Below are 23149 nucleotides of genomic sequence, written 5' to 3' on the forward strand. Positions count from 1 at the left end.
CTGTGTAGGCTTTTCTCTAGTTACAGTGAGCAGGGCTGCTCTCTAGTTGCAGTGTGAGTGCTTCTCGTTGGAGAGGCTTCTCTTGTTGCAGAGCCCTGGCTCTAGGGCCCTCGAGCTTCAGTAGTTGTGGTATAGGGGCTCAGGAGTTGTGGCTTCCAGGCTCTAAAGCACAGGCTCAGTAGCTGTGGCCCACGGGCTTAGTTGCTCCGCAGCATGTTGGATCTTTCCAAACTAGGGATCAAACCCAAGTCTCCTGCATTGGCAGGTAGATTCTTTACCGCTGAGCCATCCGGGAAGCCCAGTTCTTAATAATTTCTTTTGTCAAAATTGCTCTCTATTTTTTTCTTCTTTTCAGCTTCCACAACCTTGATGCACCTCAGTTAGAGGGTTTCCATGTCACACTAACTGCTGTTCTAGCCTCCTAACTGTTCTTGCTACTGCCAGTCTCATGATATATACTGCTACCAGATCTTTGTTTGTAAAGCAGTGCCTCCGTCATTACTACTCCTTTGTTCATAGCCTACAGGGTGGAAAACAACCCTTTAAATATGACAATGGGAACTTCCCTGGTGGTCCATTGACTAGGGCCCTGAGCTCCCAATGCAGGGGCCTGGTCAGGAAACTAGATTCTACCTGCCACAACTAAAAGGTCTTGCATGCCCCAATGAAGATCGAAGATTCTTTGTACTGCAACTAAGACCTAGTGCAGCCAAATAAATAAATACAGAAGTCTATATGCCAGGATGGCTGCAATACTGCAGCAGGAAACAAAGGGTAAAATGAAACCAACCTATATATGTAAAACTGTTCTAAGACAATTATTAGAAAGCAGAGACTAACTCAGAAGCCAATGAGACATGGGGGCAATAAAGGGAAGGTGAGTGAAGAGTGGGCCCTGTGAGTTACCAAAGACCAAGTAATATCCACAGCTCTGAATTTTCATTTAATGCTAATTCATTGATACACTGGATAATCAGTACCCAACATTTTTAGAATGTACATACTAACATTCAAATAAATCAGTTATGTGAATGTTTACCATAATCCTTTTTAAAAGCTTCAGTACATTTTTGAAAGATCAATACTGAACTTTTAAAAATCAAAGAAAAGTCAGGTTTTTTTCCCCCACAAGAACGTAAGAATCACTTGGTAGCATCTGTATTTTCAGTACCTGGAATAAAATGGGCCAAATTTCCAAAGGCAGTTGGTAACAGCTTGCACAATGACTTGTTTCATTTAATCTAGCACCAAGTAAGAGAATTGAAGATATTGTCAGATTTCTCCTTCACCTCTCATATTGCCCCACTCTTCCTACCAAGCTATCACTGTACATAAGCATGCATCCTGTTGCCCCTCTAAGGAATCAAATCATTTTCATTTTAAAATTGCTGTCCAAGTTACATTCACTGGCAGAGTTCTTCCCCATAAGGAAGGATAGCAGTGAACATGAGCAGGTGTCAACTTCTTTGATTAGGAATAAAGAACTCTTCTAAGCAAAATTAAAAAAAAAAGAAACAACAACAACAACAAAAGAAGTCTATAAATTATGGCAATTAACTCTACGATTTGCTACCAAGTTGCCCATCCAAACGCATTATGTGCTATTGCTTTAAACCTTCTGTAACCATCAGTCTTTTCTCCCTCCCTGTTCTTTCTATCCTCTATACCATTGCCCTCACACCAGTTCTCCTCATGAACTGTCCTTTTAATTAATCAGTTCACTTACTCAACAAATACCTATATAGCATTACTCTATGCCTAGTACCTTAGATACAATGATAATCAGTTTTCATAGATTATAGCTTATTGTGGAAGATAGACATTCATTAATATCTTCATCAAATATTTATTAGGTGCTATCAGGTGCCAGATACTCTTCTAGGTACTGGGGATATAGCAGTATACAAAACAGACAAAAATTTCTGACATCATGTAGGTTAAATTCTGGTGAGAGGAGATAGACAGTAAACAAGTAAAATATTCAGGATGTTGGGTGGTAATCATCACTATAGAGAAACATAAAGCAGAGGATGGAGATGGAAAATTTTTGAGGGAAGAATACAATTTTTAAAAAGAAAAGCAGAGAAGGCCTGTAAAAGTGATATTTAAGTCAGGACCTGAAGTAGGTCCTCAGGTGAGTCATGAAGACATCTGGCAGAGTGTAGATGAAGACATCTGGTGTGTTGTAGGACCCACCTGCACAAAGGCCAGAGTGGCTGGGGATTGAGGTGGGAATAGTATGAAATGAGATCAGAGGGACTGGACTGCATAGGGCTTTGTGGGCCAGTGGAAGCCCTTTGGCTGATACTGAGTGAGATGGAGAGTGAGGAAATAGATCTAGTTGCCTAGCCTGGATTGAGGCTAGACGACAGGGCAACAAAAGCAGAAAAAAGGAAGACAACTAGGTGGCTACTGCAATAATCAAGAAGTCAGACAATGGTGGTTTGGACAAGGATGGGAGCAGGATTTGCTGGCAGATTGGATGTGGAGTAAAAATAGAGAAGTCAAGGATGATTCTAAGGTTTCTGGTCTGTGCAAGTGGAAGGATGGAGTTCCCATGTTCTGCCCAGGGAGGACTGCTAGAAGGGAACGTTTGGGATGGGGTGACGATCAGGAGCTTGGTTTTAGATGAATCTTGAGATGCTTTTAGACATTAAAGAGGAGAAGTCAAGTTGACCTGGGTATATGAGATCAGAGATCAAGTGAGAGAGAGATCTGGGAATCATCATGTAAGATGCCACTTATTTTTTCAAGTTTGTTTTTAATAGAAAGTTTCAAACACATAAAAACAGAATAGTCCAATGATCCTCCATGTACCCATCCCCAAGCTTCAACAGCTTCGTTACTTGCTGTTTCCAGGCAGTCTTTAGAACTTGTAGACTGGATGATATCTCCATGGGGCAGAGTGTAGAAAGGTAAGAGAAGGGGGTGACCAAGTCCTGGACTATTCCAACATTAAAAGGTTGGGAAGATGAGGAGGAATCAGCAAAGAAGACTGAAAATAAGCAGTCAATGAAATAAGAGGAAAACTAGATTATGGCATCCTAGAAGCCAAGTGAAGAAATAAATAATCCCTGAATAACAATTTAATTATGGTATGATAAGTGCTAAGGAAGAAAAAGAAGTATGCAATGAGAATGTATAACCTGCACTAGCCTGGTTTGGGAGAATCAGGGAAGGCTTCTTTGAGGAGGTGACATTTAAGCTGCAGCCTTCCTTCATCCTCTGTATCTCCAACTAAATCTTGCTTCCTCCATCCTGCTTCCTTTGACAATCAGCTCTTCCTTTCTGGGATGGCTTTATGGAGGACTGTGTATCAAGCTGGGGACACAGTGGTGAGAAAGACAACACCTATCTTCAGGGAGCTCATGCTCTAGTGAAGAGACAGACAAACAAATGATTTTGTTATCATGTGGTGAGTGCTCCCAGCACCTAAGCACAGTGGGGCCTTGAGATCACCAGGGAAGAGCAGGTAACCCACCTGGGACAGGGGGTGGGGGGATTAGGAAAAGCTTTCTGGGGGTAACACCTCTATATATACCCTTCAGCTTGACTTGGCCTTTTCACATATTAACCCTTGCCCAAAGGCTTGGACTCCAAATCTTGCCCGAGATCTCCGGCTCAGCCTACATGCTGACCTCAGCACTGGGCTTTGCTCTCCTTCTCTCCCAATGTGAACTGGTCCAGCCTGAGGTCCCCTGAAGCCCCCTTTTGATCTGCTCTGTCACCATGTGCTCTGGAAGCTGGCACAGACCTGTTCTTTTGAGAACCTCCAGGGCTCCCTGCCTCATCTCCTCTGGGACTAAGAATAGCCTAAGGACACACCTTAGGGAAAATTAGTATCTGAAGAAGAAGTAAGAGCATCAAGAGTGGGTAAATCAGTAACCCAAAACTGCAGAAAAGAAATCAGGTCATGGAGAAGGAAATGGCAACCCACTCCAGTATTCTTGCCTGGAAAAGTCCATGGACAGAGGAGCCTGGCGGGCTGAAGTCCATGGGATTACATGACTGAGCATGTGTGCACGAGGGTGGAGGGAGATGGGTTGGTAGCAATAAAATGGTAGAACTAAAAAAAAAGAGAGAGAGAGAGAGAAATCAAGTCAAAGCCAGGAGGGGAGAAAACACATTCATCTTTTTTACCAGGAATCCCCAGGTGGGAGAGTAAGGTTCATGGCAGGAAATTAATGTTCAGTGAAGGTTGAATGAAGTGTTCCATATAGGGCACCAGCCCTAAACTGTCCTAACTCCTGCACAATCTCCCCATCTCCTGTCCAGGTGCAGAATGTCTTCCTCAGACCTAGCATTCAAGAAGACACTTTGCAAAGATTTTCACAGGGCCACTTGATGGTTTCTTGAGAAACAGGTGCAAGCTGTCTGTTTCAAAGCCAAGCTTTTCTTGCATAAATTTCCAAGCAAAAGAAACTGTTGGTATTCTCCCAACCCGTTGCACTCAGCTTCCCCAGGCAGCATGTTCCAAGGCCAGGGAGCCGAGGGGAAGGGCAGCCCAGTGATCCATCTGCTCCAACGTCCCTTTCCTTCCTGCCTTCTCGCTCCCTGCCGGGTGGCGGGTGAGCACGTGCCAGCGTCTGCGGGCACCCGGGCACCCGGGGCTGCTGTCCATGGGGCTGAGCCATGCAGGGGCTGCCCAGGAAAGGAAATCAGAGGAAGCCATTGTTGTTATTATCACGTCCCCGTTGTCGTGAGGCGTGCCTAGCGGCCCCTGTCCCGCACAGGATCCCGCAGTGTCTGCCCATTTTCCAGCTCGCCGGCGCCGGCCGCTCCGGGAGAGGCTACTGCATCCGAGCCCTGGAGGAAGTGGTGGCCCCCGCGTCCCCGCTCCAAGGGTCTCAGAGTTGGCCAGGTCCCAGGCCCGGTGCGGAGCTTCAAAAACAAACAGACAAACAACAACAACAAAAAAACCCGACGGCGCCAGACGGGACGTGCCTGGGGACCAGAGCGAGGACATGAGTTGCACCCTGATTATAACACGGATGAACAAGGTGACCTTGGCAGGTGGCTTCCCCTCGCGCCGATTCAGTTTGCCTCCCCATAACCCACAGAGGAAGCTGAGGCCCCATGCTTCTCGGAGAGATTGAGGGAAGAAAGCCACCCCACCCTCGCTCCCTTGCTGCGTGTGGACTGTGGGCTGGGTCTCACGCGGAGAGCTGGGGAGAGGTGAGCGCGTGGAGAGGCTGGCGCGGGCCCCGCGCAGGGCGTGGGTGGAGGCTCGGCGCCGAGGGCGCGCGCAGACCCTTTAGTGCTTCCGTTCCGCACCGCTTCCCAGCGCTGTACAATCCCTCGGCACTCGCCGCCTGCAAACCTTGGCACGAGCCGCAGTCTCCCCCGCCAGAACAGCCAGCCCGCCGCCCAGTTTGCCTAATCCGTTCAAGCCTCACCTCCTCCGCGAAGCTCTCCCGGGTTAACCCCATCTCTTCCAACCACTCAGTCTGGCATGTACTCCAGTTTTGTTGTTGTTTTAGGAAGCGCACACGCAGTCTCATTGTCTGGAAAAACAATGTTGGGGTTAGATGTCTATCAGCAGAACCCTAAATTCATTCTGACGGGTGTTCACAAGTCCGGTGTATTCCGAAAGGTGCGTTTGATGGGTTTCTTGCCTTGGCTAACTAACCACTTCCACCCTCCACTTTCTGCATCCATGCTCACTCTTTGCCCCCCTCCTACGAACCCTCCTCTTCACAGAGCGTCGCAGCTTGGAGTGCACAATCTATCACCATCCCCTTTTCATTCCACATTGGCGGCAGGTGTGAGGGGCAGGGAACATTGTGCATTTGAAGTTTTAACTCCCAGCTCAGCCACCGACTCGCTGTAAGCCTCTCCTTCCCCTGGGCTTTAGTTTAAATGAGGCAAAATGAGGTAATGCCTGGGAAGGTGCTATAGCTTTGGAAGTAAGGAATCCACCTGCTGGCAAGCTGAGCGCTGCCTCCATGAACCTGGGGCTTGTGACCACTGAGAGGTGGCGCGCTCTTCCCTCCGGCTACCCCAGCCTCTGAGCGACACAACTGCGGCCAGTCTCCCTGTCCAGTTGCCCATGCGACACCCTGACCCGGGAGGGAGAGAGGATGGGGCTCCAGTTCCGGTCCTTTATTCACTGGTCGCATGACTTTGGACACCTCTTCCTCTGGGACTCAGTTTACTCATCTGAAAAAATAGGGATAATAACTGACTGAAGGAGAGTTGGAAACTTTTTGTCACCCCATGTCTCTGTATAAAAATAACCATGAGCGGTACAGTGTTTGGCAGCAGACTTTGCTCGCGAATTCTGACCTCACATGCTTCACAGAGGGGTGTCTGGCCAGAGTCCCTGGACTTCTCCCCGATTTGCCATACTGCTCACCCCACGTCCTTCTTCTAGTTCTCTCCTCCACACCTGTTTCTGCCTCCGTGTGTGGGGAGCTGGGGCCACGAGGTGACGGATGGTGGAGAGAGGGGTTGAGATGCCCTGTGGTGGACCTGCACAAGTCGGTGTTCCTTGGGCAAAGATTGGTTGAGAGGTCCCCAAACTTGAAAGTGAAAGTTGCTCAGTCGTGTCTGACTCTTTGTGACCCCATGGACTGTAGCCTACCTGGCTCCTCTGTCCATGGGATTCTCCAGGCAAGAATACTGAAGTGGGTAGCTGTTCCCTCCTCCAGGGGAATCTTCCCAACCAAGGGGTCGAACCCAGGTCTCCCGCCTTACAGGCAGATTCTTTAGTATCTGAGCCATCAAGGAAGCCCCCCAAGCTTGAGGAGCTCTGTTTAGGACTGGTGGGCGGGGCTAGGGCGGGACTAGTCAGCCTAGGGGCGGGGCTATGGAGATTAGCATTCTCTAGAACAGGGTCGGGGCGCAGAGCGCTCCCGCAGCCCTACCTGGCTCTGGCGCCGGGAAATAGAGCCATGCCTATGGGGACAGGGCCCCGGAGGCGGGGCTTAGGCGTGGGGGTAGAGGCTGGGGAGCCTGGAGGCGGGGCTTGGGGAGCTCGCCCCACGCGGGGCGGGGCTCCGGCAGCCGCGGGAGCCGCAGTTCGGAATCCCAGCGCCACAGCCGCCGCAGTTGCCTTCACTCTGGTGGCCCCGCGGCCCTGCAGGGAGTCTGGGGGTCGGCCCGCCGCTAAGACTTGGCGCGGGGCCCGCCACGCCTCTTCCTCCCTCAGTGGGGCTTAGACGGTCGGGGGCCGCGGAGAAATGGAGCCGTCTCCCACCACGGGGGGCTCGGAGACCACTCGCCTGGTGGGCCCCCGAGACCGCGGCGGCGCTGGTGGCAGCCTGCGTTTGAAGAGGTAGGACCGATCTGGGTCGGCCCTCGGCCGAGGAGGGGCGCTACCCTTCTGCTTTCCGTCTATTTCGTTGTCTCTCTCGGCCGGCTGGCCTTCCCAGCGCACCGCGACCCCCTTGGCTTCGTGGCGGCCGGGCTCTGCCTCTCTGGCCGCGCAGACGCCCCCAGCTCGCACAGCCAGCCCCGGCCCCCGCAGGTGGACACCCCGCTCTGGATCCTGTCGGCCACCCTCCTCCCGGTCCCGAGAAACTGCTCCCAGGCCCGTCCCCCCAAGTCCCTCGACCTTCCCCGCGAGCGACTGCCCCTCCGTCGGGCTGGAGTCCGCTCCGGGAACCCCGATGTACCCATTGCTCCGGGGGCCCTGCAGTGGGAGCCCCTCGGAGTCCCATATACAGGCCCCCGGCCCTATCCTCCGAGCGCCCGGGTTTGGGGAGCCGCCTCCTGCTGTGGACACCCGGGCCGAGGATGGGCCCGGGCTCCGCAGCGGGTCTTGCCGGCTCCTGGGGGGGCGGGCGGCCGCGGGGAAGCGAGGGGGCGGTAAGGAAGGAGCAGGTGCGGTCTGGGCGGCGGGGGTATTCCCGGCTCCGCACAGACGGGGCCGGGGGCGGCGAGGTGTGAAATGAGGCGCGCCGAGCAGTCGGGACAGCGGGCCGGGGGCGGCCGGAGAACCGCCTCCGCGTCCCGCCGGCTCCGTCCGCCTTGTCCCTCCGATCGGCCGCGCTGGGCCCTCCCTGGTCACCTCAGCCGGCCTTTTTGTCTGTTGGCCCACCGTCCGTTTATCTCGGGAATTTGACAAGAGTCTCCGGCCTTTTCTCTTTCCTCATCTCTCCTTTTCCATCCCAACCCATGTCCCTTTGTCTCTGATGCGGTGCCTCTGTGTGTTTCTCGCTCCTTCCCTGGGTGGAGGCCTTAAACCTGGATGGGTGGGCGAGTGGATGAGCAGAAGGGAGGGAAGACCCCCTTCTGAATCCCTCCCACGGAGGACGGCAGTTGTGGGAGCTCCAGCCGTGGCCCTAGCATGTCTTCACATCCCTTTTGACTGTGCTTCAAGACAGTATCCCCCCTCTACCTGTCCCCTCTACCCCACTCAATATTATTTGTCTCTTGTCTGGGGTTTCAGAGGGCCAGGGAGAGAGAATTGTCTTTCCTTCTCCCTAAACAGCAGGTAGCCCCATTACCACCCACACACCAACAATGAGGCATCTTTAGTGCCCAGTTAATGCCAAACAAAAGGGAGCAGCCTGTTGATGGCTGACTACCTTGATGCCTGGCTGTACTGTGTCTTCCTGGGCCAGGAAGGGCATCTTGCCCACTGCCCCAAAGCCACTCACCCTCTGTTTGCTCTTCAGACCCGCATCTCTGACTCCCAGTTTCACCTGATTCTCATATGACCATTAGTCACCAAATCCTGCAGTATTTTCTGAAAGAGGTTCTTCCCTCCCTACCTGCCCCTCCTCTAAAATTCTGCGCAGGGAGCCTCCGGCCTGGTCTGCTCTGGACCACTCCATCTCCTCTCCTCTCTCTTCCTCCCAGACTCGTGCATCAGCAAGGTCATTCATCTCACGGCTCAGGAAAGATCAAATCAATCAGCGCATCTCCCTTTATGTCCCTTTGAGCCCATCACTTTCCTCCTCAGTCCTTCCCTTGGTTCCTCACACTTAAGCTCCAAGCTGCATATCTTGTCATTGTCATTCCACATGTCTGGAGCACCATTGTTTACCTCTGTGAGGTTCTCCTTATTCCCATTAGAGCTGGTCACTCCTTCCCGTGATCTGAAGTCCTTTGTTCATAACCCTTCTGGCCCCAGCTTCTCCTTGCAGAGTAGGTCACTTGTGACACATGTCTCCCACCAGCCTGAGCTTTAGTACATGTACACTGCCCGGTGTATCTTGTTGAAGAATGAGGACAGATTTCAAAGCCACCCTCATCTCCTGTCTCCTCTGGAAACACACCTGTATCATACCCATCTAGATTCTAAGTCTTAGAAGGGGATTCCAAGAAGTTAATCTACCTGCCAGCCCTCCACTTTTCCCTAGAAGCACCAAATGTGCCCTCTCCTCCCTCCCACCTAAATTCACCCATTGGCAGAGCTTTCCTCAACCAGAAGACCCCCAGGCACCCCTCCCCACTTTACTACCGGGATTGCCTTTCTGTCATCTGGAGCCTTCATCTTCTCTCAAGGTTTTTCTTGTCACACCTCCATAGAATTCCCAGGACTGTACTTTTCTACTTAGGTCCTTTATGCTGTAGAAGGTTCTATTCTCCATCCCCACCCACCCACCCCCCGGACTTTAGGTTGGGTGGTATCAGGGTTGAGAATTAGGCCAGAATGGACCAAAAATTCAGTCAGTCTGAGCTCAGCCTCTCACATCCCCAGGTGATGCTGGAGGTGAGGGCCCCCCCGCCCAGACCCATTCAGGGATCCAGGGAGGCTTACAGTCCTGTGCAGTTAAGGCGGCCTCTGCGGGGTGCTTATGGTCCCACAGGTCCAGGTAATGCATGACAGACTCCCAACCCAGCGCTCTTGCTGCTGCCACCCCGGCCGCAGCAGTCTGCACTGTCTCCTCCCCATGACAACCCAGCTCTGGAATCTGGCCAGTAATTCTCAGTGCCAAGAACTTCAGACTTTTTGGGTCCCCACATTCTACGCCTCTCTTAAAGGGCCACATTCAGCTGCATGTCTAGAAAGGGAAGTGGAAGGACCGGGAATGGAGGCACCCGGAGGTAGGTCCAGAAGGAGGCCAGGTCTGAGCCCCACCCGGCACTTTCACACCACTTCCCCATCATACTGCCTTCACTGGCATATGCACCTCCTCTTTGTCAAAAGCCTCTCCATCTGCCCACGCCCTTTTTGGGGCCTCCTTCGGTTGTTTCCCTGGTGTCCTCATTAGAGTCAGTATATCCCACTATCTGAGCCCTGATAGCACTTTGTTTTAGCTGCTCTAAGGCAATAGCTAAAACATCTCATAGTACTTAGGTAGACATTTGTCTTGTTCACCAAAGGCTCCCAGAGATTAGAAAGGATACCCAGTTCATTTGTATTCCTCGTGATGCCTATCATAATGACTTGATTTGGTTGGAGTCGAATCTCAGCTCAACCACTAACTGGCTGTGTGGCCTCCATAAGTTCCCTCCCTCTCCGAGCCTCGTACATGTAATTCCTTAGTAAGCGGTAGACTCTTAAGGTGCTTTCCTTTGTGCTGTGAGGCTCTACAGCTCTGTATATGAAAGGAAAACGGAGGCTGTGATCTGAGTCATCCGTTTAGCCCCCATCTCTCCTGTGACCCTCTGTCTACAAGGCTCCTGGTTTTGACCAGGACTTGGAAAAGGAGAGAGAGATGGGACATCTGATGAAGCTAATCTAGGGGACCCAGGACCTAGGAGTGAGGAAGGAGCAGGCGAGCCCTTGAGCCAGGCCCCAGATTGAACTGCGTTGCCTGCCTCAGTCTCTTCACAGAGGCCTCCGAGCCCCTCCCTGAGGAGCCCAAACCCACGGAGATGTCCTTCCAGCACTGCCACCGGGACCCGCTGCCACAGCCGGGTCTCACCCCGGAGAGGATGCAGGCGCAGAGGCAGCTGTGCACCGCCTGTGCTGTGTGCTGTGTCTTCATGGCTGGGGAGGTGGTTGGTAAGTTAGAGAGCAGCTCCTCCAACTCCATCCTCAGGATGCCTGCCTAAGTCCCTGGGGGGAGATGCAGACAAGATGGGGTTGGCTGGGACAGGGGAGCCGGGTGCCCAGGACTCAGGAAGTAGGAGAGGGTGAGGGACAGGCAGTACCAGGGGGACTCAGGACTGCTTATCAGTACAAACGGGTCCTTTAAAAAGCCTATTTTCTTCTTATTAAAACATGTTATTGTTGGGACTCCCTTGGTGGTCCAGTACGCCATGCTCCCAATGCAGGGGCCCTGGGCTCAGTCCCTGTCAGGGAACCAGAGCCCACATGTTGCAGCTAAAGATCCCGCATGCCACAACAAAGATGGAAGATCCTGCGTGCTGCCACTAAGACCTGGTGCAGCTGAATGTTTTAAAATAATCTGTTATTGTAGAAAAACTAGAAAAGGCGAATGAGTGAAAAGAAGATGTGTGATCCCATCACCAGAGAAAAACCACCATTCACATTTTGGTATATGTTCCCCCCAATCTCTTTTCCATGCCTCCACACGCACAGCATGATATTTGCTTAATGGAACCAGATGATACGTCACTTCACCCTTGCAGGTGGGTACTTGGCGCACAGCCTGGCCATTATGACTGACGCGGCCCACCTGTTGGCAGACGTGGGCAGCATGATGGGCAGCCTCTTCTCCCTCTGGCTCTCTACCCGTCCAGCCACCCGCACCATGACCTTTGGCTGGCACCGCTCAGGTAAGGCGCCTGCATGGCCTGAGGACCCCTTGACCTGGTCAGAAGGTACCTCTCAGGGTCCTGGGCCGTTCTCTGACAGCTTGTCTCCCCCTGCAGAGACTCTGGGGGCTCTGGCCTCTGTGGTCTCCCTCTGGATGGTCACTGGCATCCTCCTGTACCTGGCCTTCATCCGCCTGCTGCACAGCGACTACCACATCGAGGGGGGTGCCATGCTGCTGACCGCCAGCATCGCGGTCTGTGCCAATCTGCTGTACGTTCCAGTATGGAGCAGGCACCATGTCGGAGGCGGGGCGAGGGGTCCTTTTGCAGGCTGGGAGAGCAGGCTCTCTCCATCCAGCAGACCCACAGCACATGCACACAATTCTTGCCTTGCTGCCTTGGGGATGTCTGAGAAGGGGCTGGGGTGGAGACCTAAAATTCAGGGTCAATAGACTTGGTTAAAGGCCTGCTGGGTACTGGCCCCTCTGCTGGGGACCATCATCAATGTTGTCCCATTTAAAGCACACAACCACCCCTACGAGGTAGATGGTGTCACCCCTGGCATTCAGTTAATGAGAGATGGTCAAATGGTTAGGATTCCAGCTCTCATGGATAAGAGCCTGGGGTTTGATACCTGTTCGGGGCGCTGAGATTCTGCAAGCTGTGCGGTGTGGCCAAAACAAATAACGAGAGGTGACAAGGGGCCTTGCCTGCCCAGGGCACGTAGCAATTTCAGTAGCAGGGCCAAGATCTGAATCTACATCTCTAGTACCAAGTATTCCTCCCTCCAGGCAGCTCTGTTTGTCTCTCTTGGACAGTGTTGCTTTCTTCTGGGGACTGGGGAAATAGGGAGAAAACAGGTGGAGAAAGGGCTCCTGGGAGGTGAGAGGAGGGGGCGTGGAAGTGGGTGGAGGAGGCTGGGAGCAGGCCACCTGGGCTGAGCTGCTCTGCTTCCCCCTCAGAATGGCTTTTGTGCTGCACCAGGCTGGGCCTCCCCACAGCCACGGGTCTAGGGGGGCAGAGTATGCACCGCTGGAGGAGGGGTCCGGGGAGTCCTTGCCCCTGGGGAACACCAGTGTCCGGGCGGCCTTTGTGCACGTGCTGGGAGACCTCCTGCAGAGCCTTGGGGTGCTGATTGCCTCCATCCTCATTTACTTCAAGGTACCATGTGTGCAAGCCTGCCCCAACCTTCCGCTTGCCTCTCTACACCCCAGCCCTGCCTTCCCTGGGTCCCCATCCTCACCCTACTCCCCCTCCCAGCTCCATAGGACCCCTAGCCCAGGGTTATGGTCCCTTTCCCCTCTCAGGTCCTGTTTGTCCAAGGTGCCCCTAGATCTTCCCCTGAAAGGTTCCTGATTCCCAGGCCCTTAGGGCTTTCTTTCTCTGCAGCCTCAGTACAAAGCAGCTGACCCCATCAGCACCTTCCTCTTCTCCATCTGTGCCCTTGGATCCACAGCTCCCACCCTGCGAGATGTTCTCCGTGTCCTCATGGAAGGTGAGTCCGACGATGCTGCTTCCCTGCATCCCCCGCACCGGGCCCTCCCTGACTCCACTCCAGGACTAGGTGCCCCTGTTTCCTCTGAAGAGTGTGTGGGGAGAAGGCTTATTGCTGGAAGGAGGATTCAGGGATGGGGTGAACTGTGGGGATCTACAGGGTGAGTCGTACAGGATGGGGAGGTGGGGTCCTGACCTCTGGGCAGGAGCAGCTTTGGCAGTAGGCGTGGTGGGTGCTACTTGCAGGGACTCCCCGAAGTGTGGGCTTTGAACCTGTGCGGGACACCTTGTTGTCGGTGCCGGGAGTCCGGGCAACCCATGAGCTGCACCTGTGGTCCCTGACGTTCACGCACTACGTTGCCTCCGCACACCTGGCCATTGGTGAGTCCACACTAGCCCCAGCCAGTTACTTCCCAGAAACATTTCTCCTTTCCCCTCCCACCCTCCAAACATAGGAAGCTGGTCTGAATTACTGGGACTCTTCCCATCTCTCTGGTTTTCTCGACCTCTAGCTCTGTCTTTTGTATCTCTCTCTCTCATGCATGTTGGAGCCCTAGACAGAGTGTTCTGGGGGAGGTTTCACCCTCTTTAAAGTAGTATAGGGCACCAGCAACCCTTTAAAAGATCACTGGTACCCACAGTTCTAAGTGATGGGGCATAGCAAGGTAAATTGTGGCTCCTTCGGTCCACGTAACTTTTAAAAATGATGATTATGAACACTGTATGGCAACTAGGAAAAATGTTTATGGTATAATGCTAAGAGAGAAAGCTGAATATAAAATTATAGCCACATTATGATTCAACTATTTAAAATATATAGGGTGACTCACAAGCTGACAAAGGATTTTTGAGTTTCTTCCAGATGCAAGAAGCAATCAGAGACTTGCAATTTGGATGCCAAAAATATTATACTCTGTAGGATATTTGATGGTAACTCTAGAGGAACAATGGGAACAGAATATTTGACATCTGGATCGTTGTGGAAAATCGGGTGGTGTGGCTGCTGAAATACACAGCTGTACACTGACACCCAAAGAGAAGAAGCGAATAGCAAAATAAGGACAGTTTAGCCTGTTAGCCTAGTGAGTTAGGGATGAGTCTCCCCAACCTTTTCTTTGAACAGTTGTACACTGTTTATACAACAGAGAGAGAAAATAAAGCTCCCATTCAATCCTGGCTTTCATGCCATGCAAAACCCCTGGGTCCCCCTTCACCCATCCTTATCTGGACCCCGGTCTGGCTCCCCACTCCCTTGGGAGCTCGCTGCTTCTTATCACTACCCCGCAGATTCCGCGGCTGACCCCGAAGCTGTCCTGGCTGAAGCTACATCCCGGCTCCACTCCCGGTTTGGATTCTCCAGCTGCACCCTGCAGGTTGAGCAATACCAGCCCGAGATGGCCCAGTGCCTGCGCTGCCAGGAGCCCCCCCAAGCCTGAGCCCTGGCCCCAGCCTCACCCCACTGCCAGGCCCAGGCTCTGTCCTGGACTCTCCTGCCTCCCTGCTCACAGAGAAGGGACGGAGCTGGGCCCGCACCCTTCCCCTCTCCCCTGCTTCCACCTGCCACCTGCCCCCCCAGCCTCAGTGGGCAAGACCAAAGTGTGTGTGTCGGGGAGTGGGCCAGAGTCAGGCTGAGCAGGGAAATCGGTGCAGTGGCAGTGTCGCGGGAGTAGAAGTCCTGTGGTCCCCGCTCCCCATGGTCTGGGGAATTCCCAGTGTCCTTTCTGTGCAGTTCATGTGTCTGCGTGGCAGTCTGGCTGGCTGGGGGCATCTGCCTGTCTGTGTGCTGTCCGTGTGCCTATGCCTGGGGGAGGTCAGCAGGGGCCCCCTCCCCACGTGGCCCTCGCTCTGTCTATGCAGGAGCCCCAAAGCCCGCACTTTGTCCACACGTTCTAGCCCTGTGGTTCTGTGTCTGTGTGTGTTTCTTGGTGCTGTGGCCTGTGTGTCTCTGTGCCTTGCGTGGCTGTGCTGTGATCTTTATGAGTCTGCACCATCCGTGTGTCCATGTGGGATTCTGTCTGTCCATCCTTCCGTTGGTGCTGTGCCCTCAGCTGTCCCAGAGAGAGGGAGACTCCGCTGAAGCTCCACCAATAAACTTGTGTCAACTGCACCTCTCAGCCCTGTGCTGACTCCTCGGGAGGGGGACATAGAATTGGTCATCTGGGAACTGAGGAAATCCCTAGGCCAGAGTGACCTTGCACAGCCCCCCTGCCCCCTTCCCAGCCCCTCCACCCTCAAAGATCTGTTGCAATGTCGTGTAGGCCGAAACCCACCAGTCTCTTCACTACCTTCCCCTGCTTGGCAGCATGGAGTCTGGGTCCTTGACACAGGGGGACACCCACACATTCTGGGCTTGGTTGTAGGAGAAAGCCAGATGGCAAGGGGCCAGGAGATCCCAGAGAGTCATTCTGACAGGGGTGGCTCATGGGCCAGAAGCTGTGGCTGTGTGCAGGAGTGATTGGACCCCAGTGCTGACCTGGCTGTGTGCTCAAGCTGTGGGAGGTGCTGGGGAGCAGCCCCCAGTCCTGGCTGCCCCAACTCTGACTCCCAGCAACCAACTGGAGTCCAGGTTTATGCCGGGGACCCCAAGGACCTCATTCATCATTACCCTCCCTTTGCCTTAAGAATCACGTATTTTGACAGATTTGACCTTAAAAGTCTCATTAAGGGATTGTTCATTTTCGCTTTAAGAAAAAAAATCAAACTCTGTACTTTGATTTTGGCTCTAGTGCAAGAGCCTACTAGCCTTCCCATCCCAGGTTGATATAAATTCTAACCTGCAGCAGAGACCTGGAGCAATTTCATTAGCCCATGCATATTTCTCCAAGACTTCTCCCTCACAATGGAAATGTCTTTATTATTAAGTTCTCTTGATTTTTCACAATCAGGAAAGCAATACACGTTTGCTTTAAAAGCCTATCAAAAGAGGGTCTCCCCTGATTGTCCAGTGGTTAGGACTCTGCACGCACATTGCAGGATGCACCGGTTCCATCCCTGGCTGGGGAACTGAGATCCTACAACCCATGTGACCCAGTCCAAAATCACAACCTATCAAAGGAAAATGTATAAAGTGAATGATTCCCTTAAAATCTTACTCCCAGAGAGAGTGGCTATTCACAGTTTGGAGTCCACTCACATTTTCTCATCTTCTACAAGAACATAAAAGTCTCACTTTATAGTGAGAATATGTAACCTGCTTCTGTGATTCAGCTGTCCCTCTGGGTGCATCTTTCCAAGTCAGAACACAGAGATATCATCACTCATTTTAAGGTGTGGCCTTTGGACCCATTGAAGATAGGCCTCTGCACTCTGCTCCCCAGCTGGGGGCCTTGGACCAGGCTGGGCGAGTTGCTCACTGCCGGCTGGCTGGCCTGAGTCGAGCACGGGAGGATGGGCCGGCAGTCCATCACACGCGGCGCCAAGGCTGCCCCAGCTGCAGTCTATGCTTTGCTAGTTCCTGATACTTTCTCATTTTACGACTCATTGACTATAGGCCCCAAGTGACAGCATGGGGGCGGGGAAGAGGGAGGAAATGAAGAGAGGAGAAAACGAGGACTAGATTTTTACACTAGGAACAGCCTTAAATGGCAGCCCTGCCCTCTATGTACCAGGCTGTGTCCCCTTGCAGGGGAGGAGACAGACCTCACACAGCAGCAATCCATCTCGGTCCCCCACCCATCCATTCCTGCAAAACGAGGAAGAGGAAACAGACTCAGAGAGGGAATGGGACTTCCGCAAGGTCACCCAGCAAGTGACCAGGGCAGGTGCAGAGCCTGGGCTCTCGCTCGTTCCCATCCAGGCCCTTGGAAGCTCTTGCCCAGTTGAGTTTCTCAGCAAAACTCTTGCCCACTCCCTCCCAGCAACCTGCTGCCGCTGGCTCACCCATCCTGGCCCTCTGCGCTCAGATCCCTCCGTTCTGCCTCAGCCTTCTGCTCATACTCTGGTCACTGGTAACCCCGCTGCATTTCAGCTTTCCTAATTACTAAAAGGGGTGATATGACGTTGTGGGTGTGAGTGTGCCTGGTATAAAGAGGGCACGGAGGAAAGGGTTACCTTTCGTGTGGAATCTGAGAATCAGGGGAGGGATTTGAGGGCAAAGGGTGACCTGGCACCCTGACAGCGGGGACAGGAGCCCATATTTATTGAGCTTATACTTAGCGCCAGGCACTGCGAGGCAGAAAGTGTGATCTGTGCTTTACAGATGGAGAAACTGAGGCTGACCCTGCCCATGCAGCTAGTCACCCTCAGAGTTGAGTCAAATTCAGCGCTGGCTGCACTAAGTCCCCAGCCGTTTTCCACACTGCCCTGCCTTTCCACCCCCCTACTCCAGGCGTTGCTCTGTCGAGGACAGGGAAGGACAGAAGAATCAGGAGCATTTGCCCATTCGTAGGGCACTCCCGAGGGAGTCCAGGAAATCCTTATCTGCAGGAGCTGCCTGTCCTCCCGATTATCTCCCCAACCCACCTCTCCGCTCGCTTACCCAGCAGGCCCATGTCCTTCCTCGATGATAAAAATGAATGGTGGAGGGAGAGGTGAGGAGAAAGGGCCGGGGAGGGGCGGGGACCAAGGGGAGGCTTGAGGAAGAGCAAAGCAGAGGAGGGCCCATCCGTCAGCCCAGCCCTGCAGCTCTTTACAAGGCTGGTTAATAATACCAGGGGAGGAGAGGGGAGAGGGCCCCTCTGGAGGCGCAGAGGGACCAGGAACAAGGAAGAACCAGAGGAAGAGGAGGTGGGCGGAGGGTCAGAGTGCAGTTGTAGGAGAGTTCGAGAGAAGTCAAGGAGCTAGAAGGAAAAACCAGAGTGGGAGGCGGTGGGTTGAAGGGCCTCCTGCTTCGGAGACACGAGAGGGATGTGGGGGGCAGGGCGGGATCAGGGCAGCTGGGCTGTCCCCCTCACAGACCGCTCACCTGGGGGAAGCCGGACCAGCTAGCTGCAGGCAGGACCAGGCCCTCCCGTCTGAGGGGCAAGGACTGAGGGCTCAGGGAGCAGAGGGCAGCCTGTCTGTGGCCAAGAGCAAGCTCAGAGTGATAAAGTGGTGTCCTCCTCCCTCCAGGGGCCCTGCTGCCCCTTCCGGCACTTCCCTAAGATACGGGCCCATCCTGGCTGCCTTGAGCCACGCTGTCTGTAACAAAAGGGGGAGCAGCGTCCCCCTGCGGCCTGTGGTAGCAACCCAGGCAGCCGGAAGATTCTGGAGGGACTGGCAGGATCTCAAGTCATGCTGGGAAGACCCCTGCCCCTCTTCCTGGCAGATTCCCCCACTTCTGTGGGGAACCGCTTAGGGAGTTCCTTTGATGGTTTTTTAGGGGATTTTTGGGGTTTGTTCTTTTTTTTTTTTTTTTTTTTTTGGCCACACCATGCAGCTTGCTGGATCTTAGTTCCCCAACCAGGAATGGAATCTGGTCCCAGTAGTAAAAACACCAAGTCCTAACCACTAGGCAAACCAGGGAATTCCCTACAGAATTTCTTTTATACTTGAAAGACTTTTCCTCCCGAACTGTGAGAGCTCCCTGGGCCTCCCTGTCCCAGATCTGAACCCCCAGACCATCCCCCTGAGCACCTGGTCAACACCTTCCAAAGGGTGCTGGGCAGTTCCCAAGTGCCCGTGGAGCAGAGCCCGGGGCTACACATGCAGCCCTGGTCTCAAAGGCTCCCGCAAAGTGGGTCCTGCTGGAGGGTCAGGTGAGAGAGAGTTGGGTGGGGAGCATGGGGAGGAGGAGGGGCCCAGTGTTGCTAGAGCCTGAGCTCCACGCCTGCAGCTGCACTCCCCACCCTCCCTCTGCCCCAGCCCTCCTCCCTCTGCCCTCTGGCTATAGCATCTGCAGCCCCTTGTGTGAGTGGTGCTCACTCAGAGGACAAGTCTCCTTTTGTCTGGGCTGAACTTCTGCACCTGGCACCAACCTAGAGGCCATGGTAGCCACCCTGGGCCACCCTCACACCTCACCCATGGGCTATTCCTGGCTTCTCCTCATGAGCTAGAACTCCCAGTCCTTCTGTTACCGAGCTCCTACTGGCTCACTGCACAACAGGCCAATAAAATTGAGAAATGAATTGTTGGGTCAGGAAACAGAGACTCTCTTCAGAAAGGCAGAAGACTGAGAAGATGGTGGACTGGTGTCCCAAAGAACCATCACTCTGGAGTTAGAATTGAGGCTGTGTTTATTGTCTATGGCTGTGCCACATGGGGTGTGGGGTCTTAGCTCCTTGAAGGGCTAAGACCCATGCCTATCCCTTGTGTTGACCGCTAGACTGCCAGAGAAGTCCTCAGGCTTCTTCTGTCCTAAAAGGGGAGGACACTTGGTTGGTTGTTACAGACCTCTTGGTGCTGGAATCTTTTGTTCTTGGCAGCTGTTTAGGTAGGTCTGGTCACAATGTTCCTATAAACCTCCAACAAGACAAATATTATTCTCTGTTCTACAACTTTTTATCTCTGTGTAAATGGAAAAGTGTTAAACTGTTAAAGATCAGAACCTTGAGACTATCCTGTATATTTTAGGCTATAGGCAACCTTCTTAATTTGTAGCAAAGGTAACGTGTGTGTATTAGTCGCTCAGTGGTGTCCGACTCTTTGTGAGTCCATGGACTGTAGCCCACCAGGCTTCTCTGTCCATGGAATTCTCCAGGCAAGAATATTGGAGTGGGTTGCTATGCCCTTCTCCAGGGGATCTTCCGGACCCAGGGACTGAACCCAGGTCTCCGGCATTGCAGACAGATTCTTTACGGTTTGAGCTACCCAGGAAGCCCCCGAAGCAAAGGTAATAGTAAAAAAAAAAAAAATTAAAATTAAAACAAGCAAACAACAACCCAGATCCTTCTGGAAGATTTTATGGTTAATTCCTAAGTTAATTCTCCTCACAATTGGAGAAAAGTGCAAGAGCCTCTGCCATCCTAGCCTAGAGCTACGCTCCTGCGGAAGACTGCAGGCTCTGGGTGTGGATGGGTTTCCTTTGTTAAAGGAAAACAAAACAAAAAAATCTTCCCAGACTAGAACACAAAAGCTCTGTGTAGGTGATCTCCAGGTGCACCCCTTTTGAGTTTTCCTCTCTCCTCTGGTACCGTGCTCATGGCACCTGGTCCCACGGTTTACTGCCTGACTTTCTTTGACCCAAACAGTCAGAGCATCCATTTCCATTCTCTGATTCCCTTTGGCTCAACCAAGACAGGCTATAAATTTTAAAAGGACTGTCACCAAAAAGCCTAGGGAGGAACGAAAGGGAACCAAATCCAGGAAATAAAAGACAGCTAGAGCTTCCCAAAATAAGCAGGTTTCAGACATTAACAATAGCAAACTTGCCTTTTCCCTGACCTTGGAGTCTGCCCAGAGATCACTCCTGGCTCCCTTCCATCTCGCCCACCTGCTGCACCAGAGCAGGATGAGATCTGGACCTGGTTGCACAGGATTTCTGAGAAGGGTGGCAAGGGGCTGAGGTTGCCTGGTAGATTGATAACAGCCCCTGAGGGAAGGCATTGCTTTCCTCATGTTCGTCTTCCCAGCACCAAGCTCATGGCCTGGCACCTCATAGACTCTCAGTAACAACTGCTGGGAAGGAATGAACGATCGATGGAAGGAGGGGGAAGGAATGGGCATGGGGTCAATACAAAGCCGGCAAAGTGCCCTCTTAGTCCCCAGGCAGGCCCCCATCCCTGGCTCAGCAAGCCCATGCCTTACAGGCTGACTCCACAGGGCAAATATGCAGCACAATTATGTTGTTGTTCCATAGCTAAATTGTGTCCAACTGTTTGCAACCCCATGGACTGCAGCACTCCAGGCTTCCGGGTCCTTCACCATCTTCAGGAGTTTGCTCAAACTCATGTCCATTGAGTCGGTGATGCCAACCAACCACCTCATCCTCTGCCACCTCCTTCTCCTCAGTGAGAAGAGGATGGAGTGGCAGAGGATGGTAAACAATCCTTATCTCCCCCTTCTCCTGTGGTGGCAACTAATCAGATGACTTCAAGGAGGAAGTAATTGATATTTCTAGAAAGGGTCCTCCAGGGTGGGTGGGGTGCCATGGCCCAGCCTGGACACTGCCTCCCCCCAGCCCTACCACAAACTCATTGTGTCTAGCTTCCCCCTGAGCCCAAGGGGATGACCCATTAATTAATCTCCTGAGGATCCATCACAACTTTCCCAACCTTTTCTAGACTTTCAGGTTCTAATTCCAACATCTTTTATTCTTTGGCAAACAACCTCAGCTTCTAAGCCAGTCCCTCACTAAGCCCATGAACTTGGTGTCTCACCTTCTTCCCACAGAGCATCAGAGTAATAACTCTCGTGATTAAGTTTGTGCCTCAGATTTCATTCTCTGTAGTCTCCTGCAGAATCTGATCCTGTCCGCATCTCTTTGCATGCCTCACATGCCTGAAATCCTGGGCCTCTCTGAGAGCTTTCTCCTGAGTTCTTCTCCACCCTTTCTGAGATTCAGATTTTAGCTAATTGCTTTTTCTCCCATTCTTTTGGTGAACTAATACAGAGGCACATATTTAAAGAGTTTTCATTACCTTTATGTTGATGATTCTGTCATCAACAAATGTTACTTAAGCACCAACTATGTGCTCAATGCTTTACTAGGTGCTTGGTGCTTGGGGTATATTAGTGAGTAACATCCCTGTTCTCACGTATGTGTGTGCACTCAGTCATGTCCACTCTGTGGCGCCACAGACTGTAGCCTGCCAAGCTCTTCTGTCCATGGAATTTTCCAGGCAAGAATACTAGAGTGGGTTGCCATTTCCTACTCCAGGGAATCTTCCTGACCCAGGGATTGAACCTACATCTCTTGCTACTCCTGCATTGGAAGGCAAATTCTTTACCACTGTACCACCTGAGAAGCCTGCTGTTATGTTATCACATATAAATATCACAATTGACCTCTGTCGCACTCGATCCAATTTCCTAGCTTTGTTATGGATGTGACATCTCCATATTTATGTCCCACAGCAGCTGAACAATATTGTGCCCAAGCAGAATTCACCTGTCCCTACTCTAAGCTGGCTCCCTGTCTACACCCATCCCTGTTCTCCCAATCCCAAGATGCTGCAACAACATCCTAAGTGGATTCCCTGATGATGGAATGGCTCCTACCCCCATCTCTTCCAGGTGCTGCCTCCAGACTAGTCTTTCTAATGCACTTTCTCAGCCCTGCACCATCACCAGCACTGTCCCCCACAGTCCACAGGATGCTGTTACAGAATTACAGACGAGTATCAATGGGCTTCCCCTGTGACTCAGATGGAAAAGAATCTGCTTGCAATGCGGGAGACCTAGGTTTGATCCCTGGGTTAGGAAGATCCCTTGAAGGGAATGGCAACCCATTCCAGTATTCTGGCTTGGAGAATTCCATGGACAGAGAAACCCGTTGGGGTACAGTCCATGGGATCACAAAGAATCTGATATGGCTGAGTGACTGTCACTTCACTTCACCAATGCTACACAAAACTTGCAATCCACATGTCACTGGGAGCTTCCAACTCTACCCTTTCAACTTGAAGCCTTAGGGGCACTGACTGACTTGTCCAGGGTTGCAGGTCATTAGTGAAAAGTGGCAGGAATGGGATGAAGATGGTCTAAGTGGAATACCTATTATGAGAGGATTTCCTTCTTCACTGCAATAGGGAAGAGTTGGGGGAAATGATTTTGCAAGGAAAAAAGAATACATTAGGTTAGACCTGTTTTTCACAGAGGTATGTATTTAGAGAGTTCATCCAAGAGTAAGTGTAAGTAAAAAGGAATGCTAATATTTGTAAAGTGTTAGAATAGTGTTTGGCACATAACTAGAGCCATGTTAACTATTTTTTTTTTTTTAAGAAATAGATCAAATCACTTAAGAATCTCAGGAGGAAAGGAGACTAGGAAACTTCATTTTTTAAAGCTTTATATGGTTAATGCTAATCACCTGGAGCATATGAAGTTGCTTCTTAATGGACATGAAACAGGCTCAAGCATGAGTGTTCTGTTTAAAGGTTTGTTTTTGTTTCTTACTGATAGCCTCTTTTAATTTCCATGTCATAAGAGCTCCTTTCTGGTTGGAGGGGGAAAGAAGTGTATT

At 52.1% G+C, this 23149-nt stretch overlaps 1 protein-coding gene and 1 long non-coding RNA gene across 4 annotated transcripts; one reads left to right on the top strand and one right to left on the bottom strand.

Annotated features, from left to right (window-relative positions):
* Positions 1 to 922: 922 nt before the first annotated feature.
* On the bottom strand, positions 923 to 9862 carry LOC110132726 (uncharacterized). The gene is made up of 2 exons (XR_002312577.2): positions 9710 to 9862; positions 923 to 5504 (listed from the first exon to the last, which is right to left on the bottom strand). It is a non-coding gene; the product is annotated as an uncharacterized lncRNA (long non-coding RNA).
* Positions 6959 to 15217, top strand: SLC30A3 (solute carrier family 30 member 3). Of its 3 annotated transcripts, none has more exons than XM_020886207.2 (8): positions 6959 to 7276; positions 10719 to 10900; positions 11491 to 11637; positions 11734 to 11887; positions 12579 to 12777; positions 13006 to 13111; positions 13357 to 13491; positions 14398 to 15217. In XM_020886207.2, exons 1-8 carry the CDS (start codon positions 7182 to 7184, stop codon positions 14544 to 14546), a joined length of 1167 nt encoding a protein of 388 aa, XP_020741866.2. In that variant the 5' UTR covers positions 6959 to 7181; the 3' UTR covers positions 14547 to 15217. The 3 variants fall into 3 exon arrangements, with proteins under 3 accessions (XP_020741866.2, XP_020741867.2, XP_020741868.2); XM_020886208.2 differs by lacking the exon at positions 6959 to 7276 and adding an exon at positions 9933 to 9996; XM_020886209.2 differs by lacking the exon at positions 6959 to 7276 and adding an exon at positions 9999 to 10017.
* Positions 15218 to 23149: the final 7932 nt, after the last annotated feature.

The sequence above is a fragment of the Odocoileus virginianus genome, chromosome 2 (assembly GCF_023699985.2).
Source record: "Odocoileus virginianus isolate 20LAN1187 ecotype Illinois chromosome 2, Ovbor_1.2, whole genome shotgun sequence".
Classification (NCBI taxonomy): Eukaryota; Metazoa; Chordata; class Mammalia; order Artiodactyla; family Cervidae; genus Odocoileus; species Odocoileus virginianus.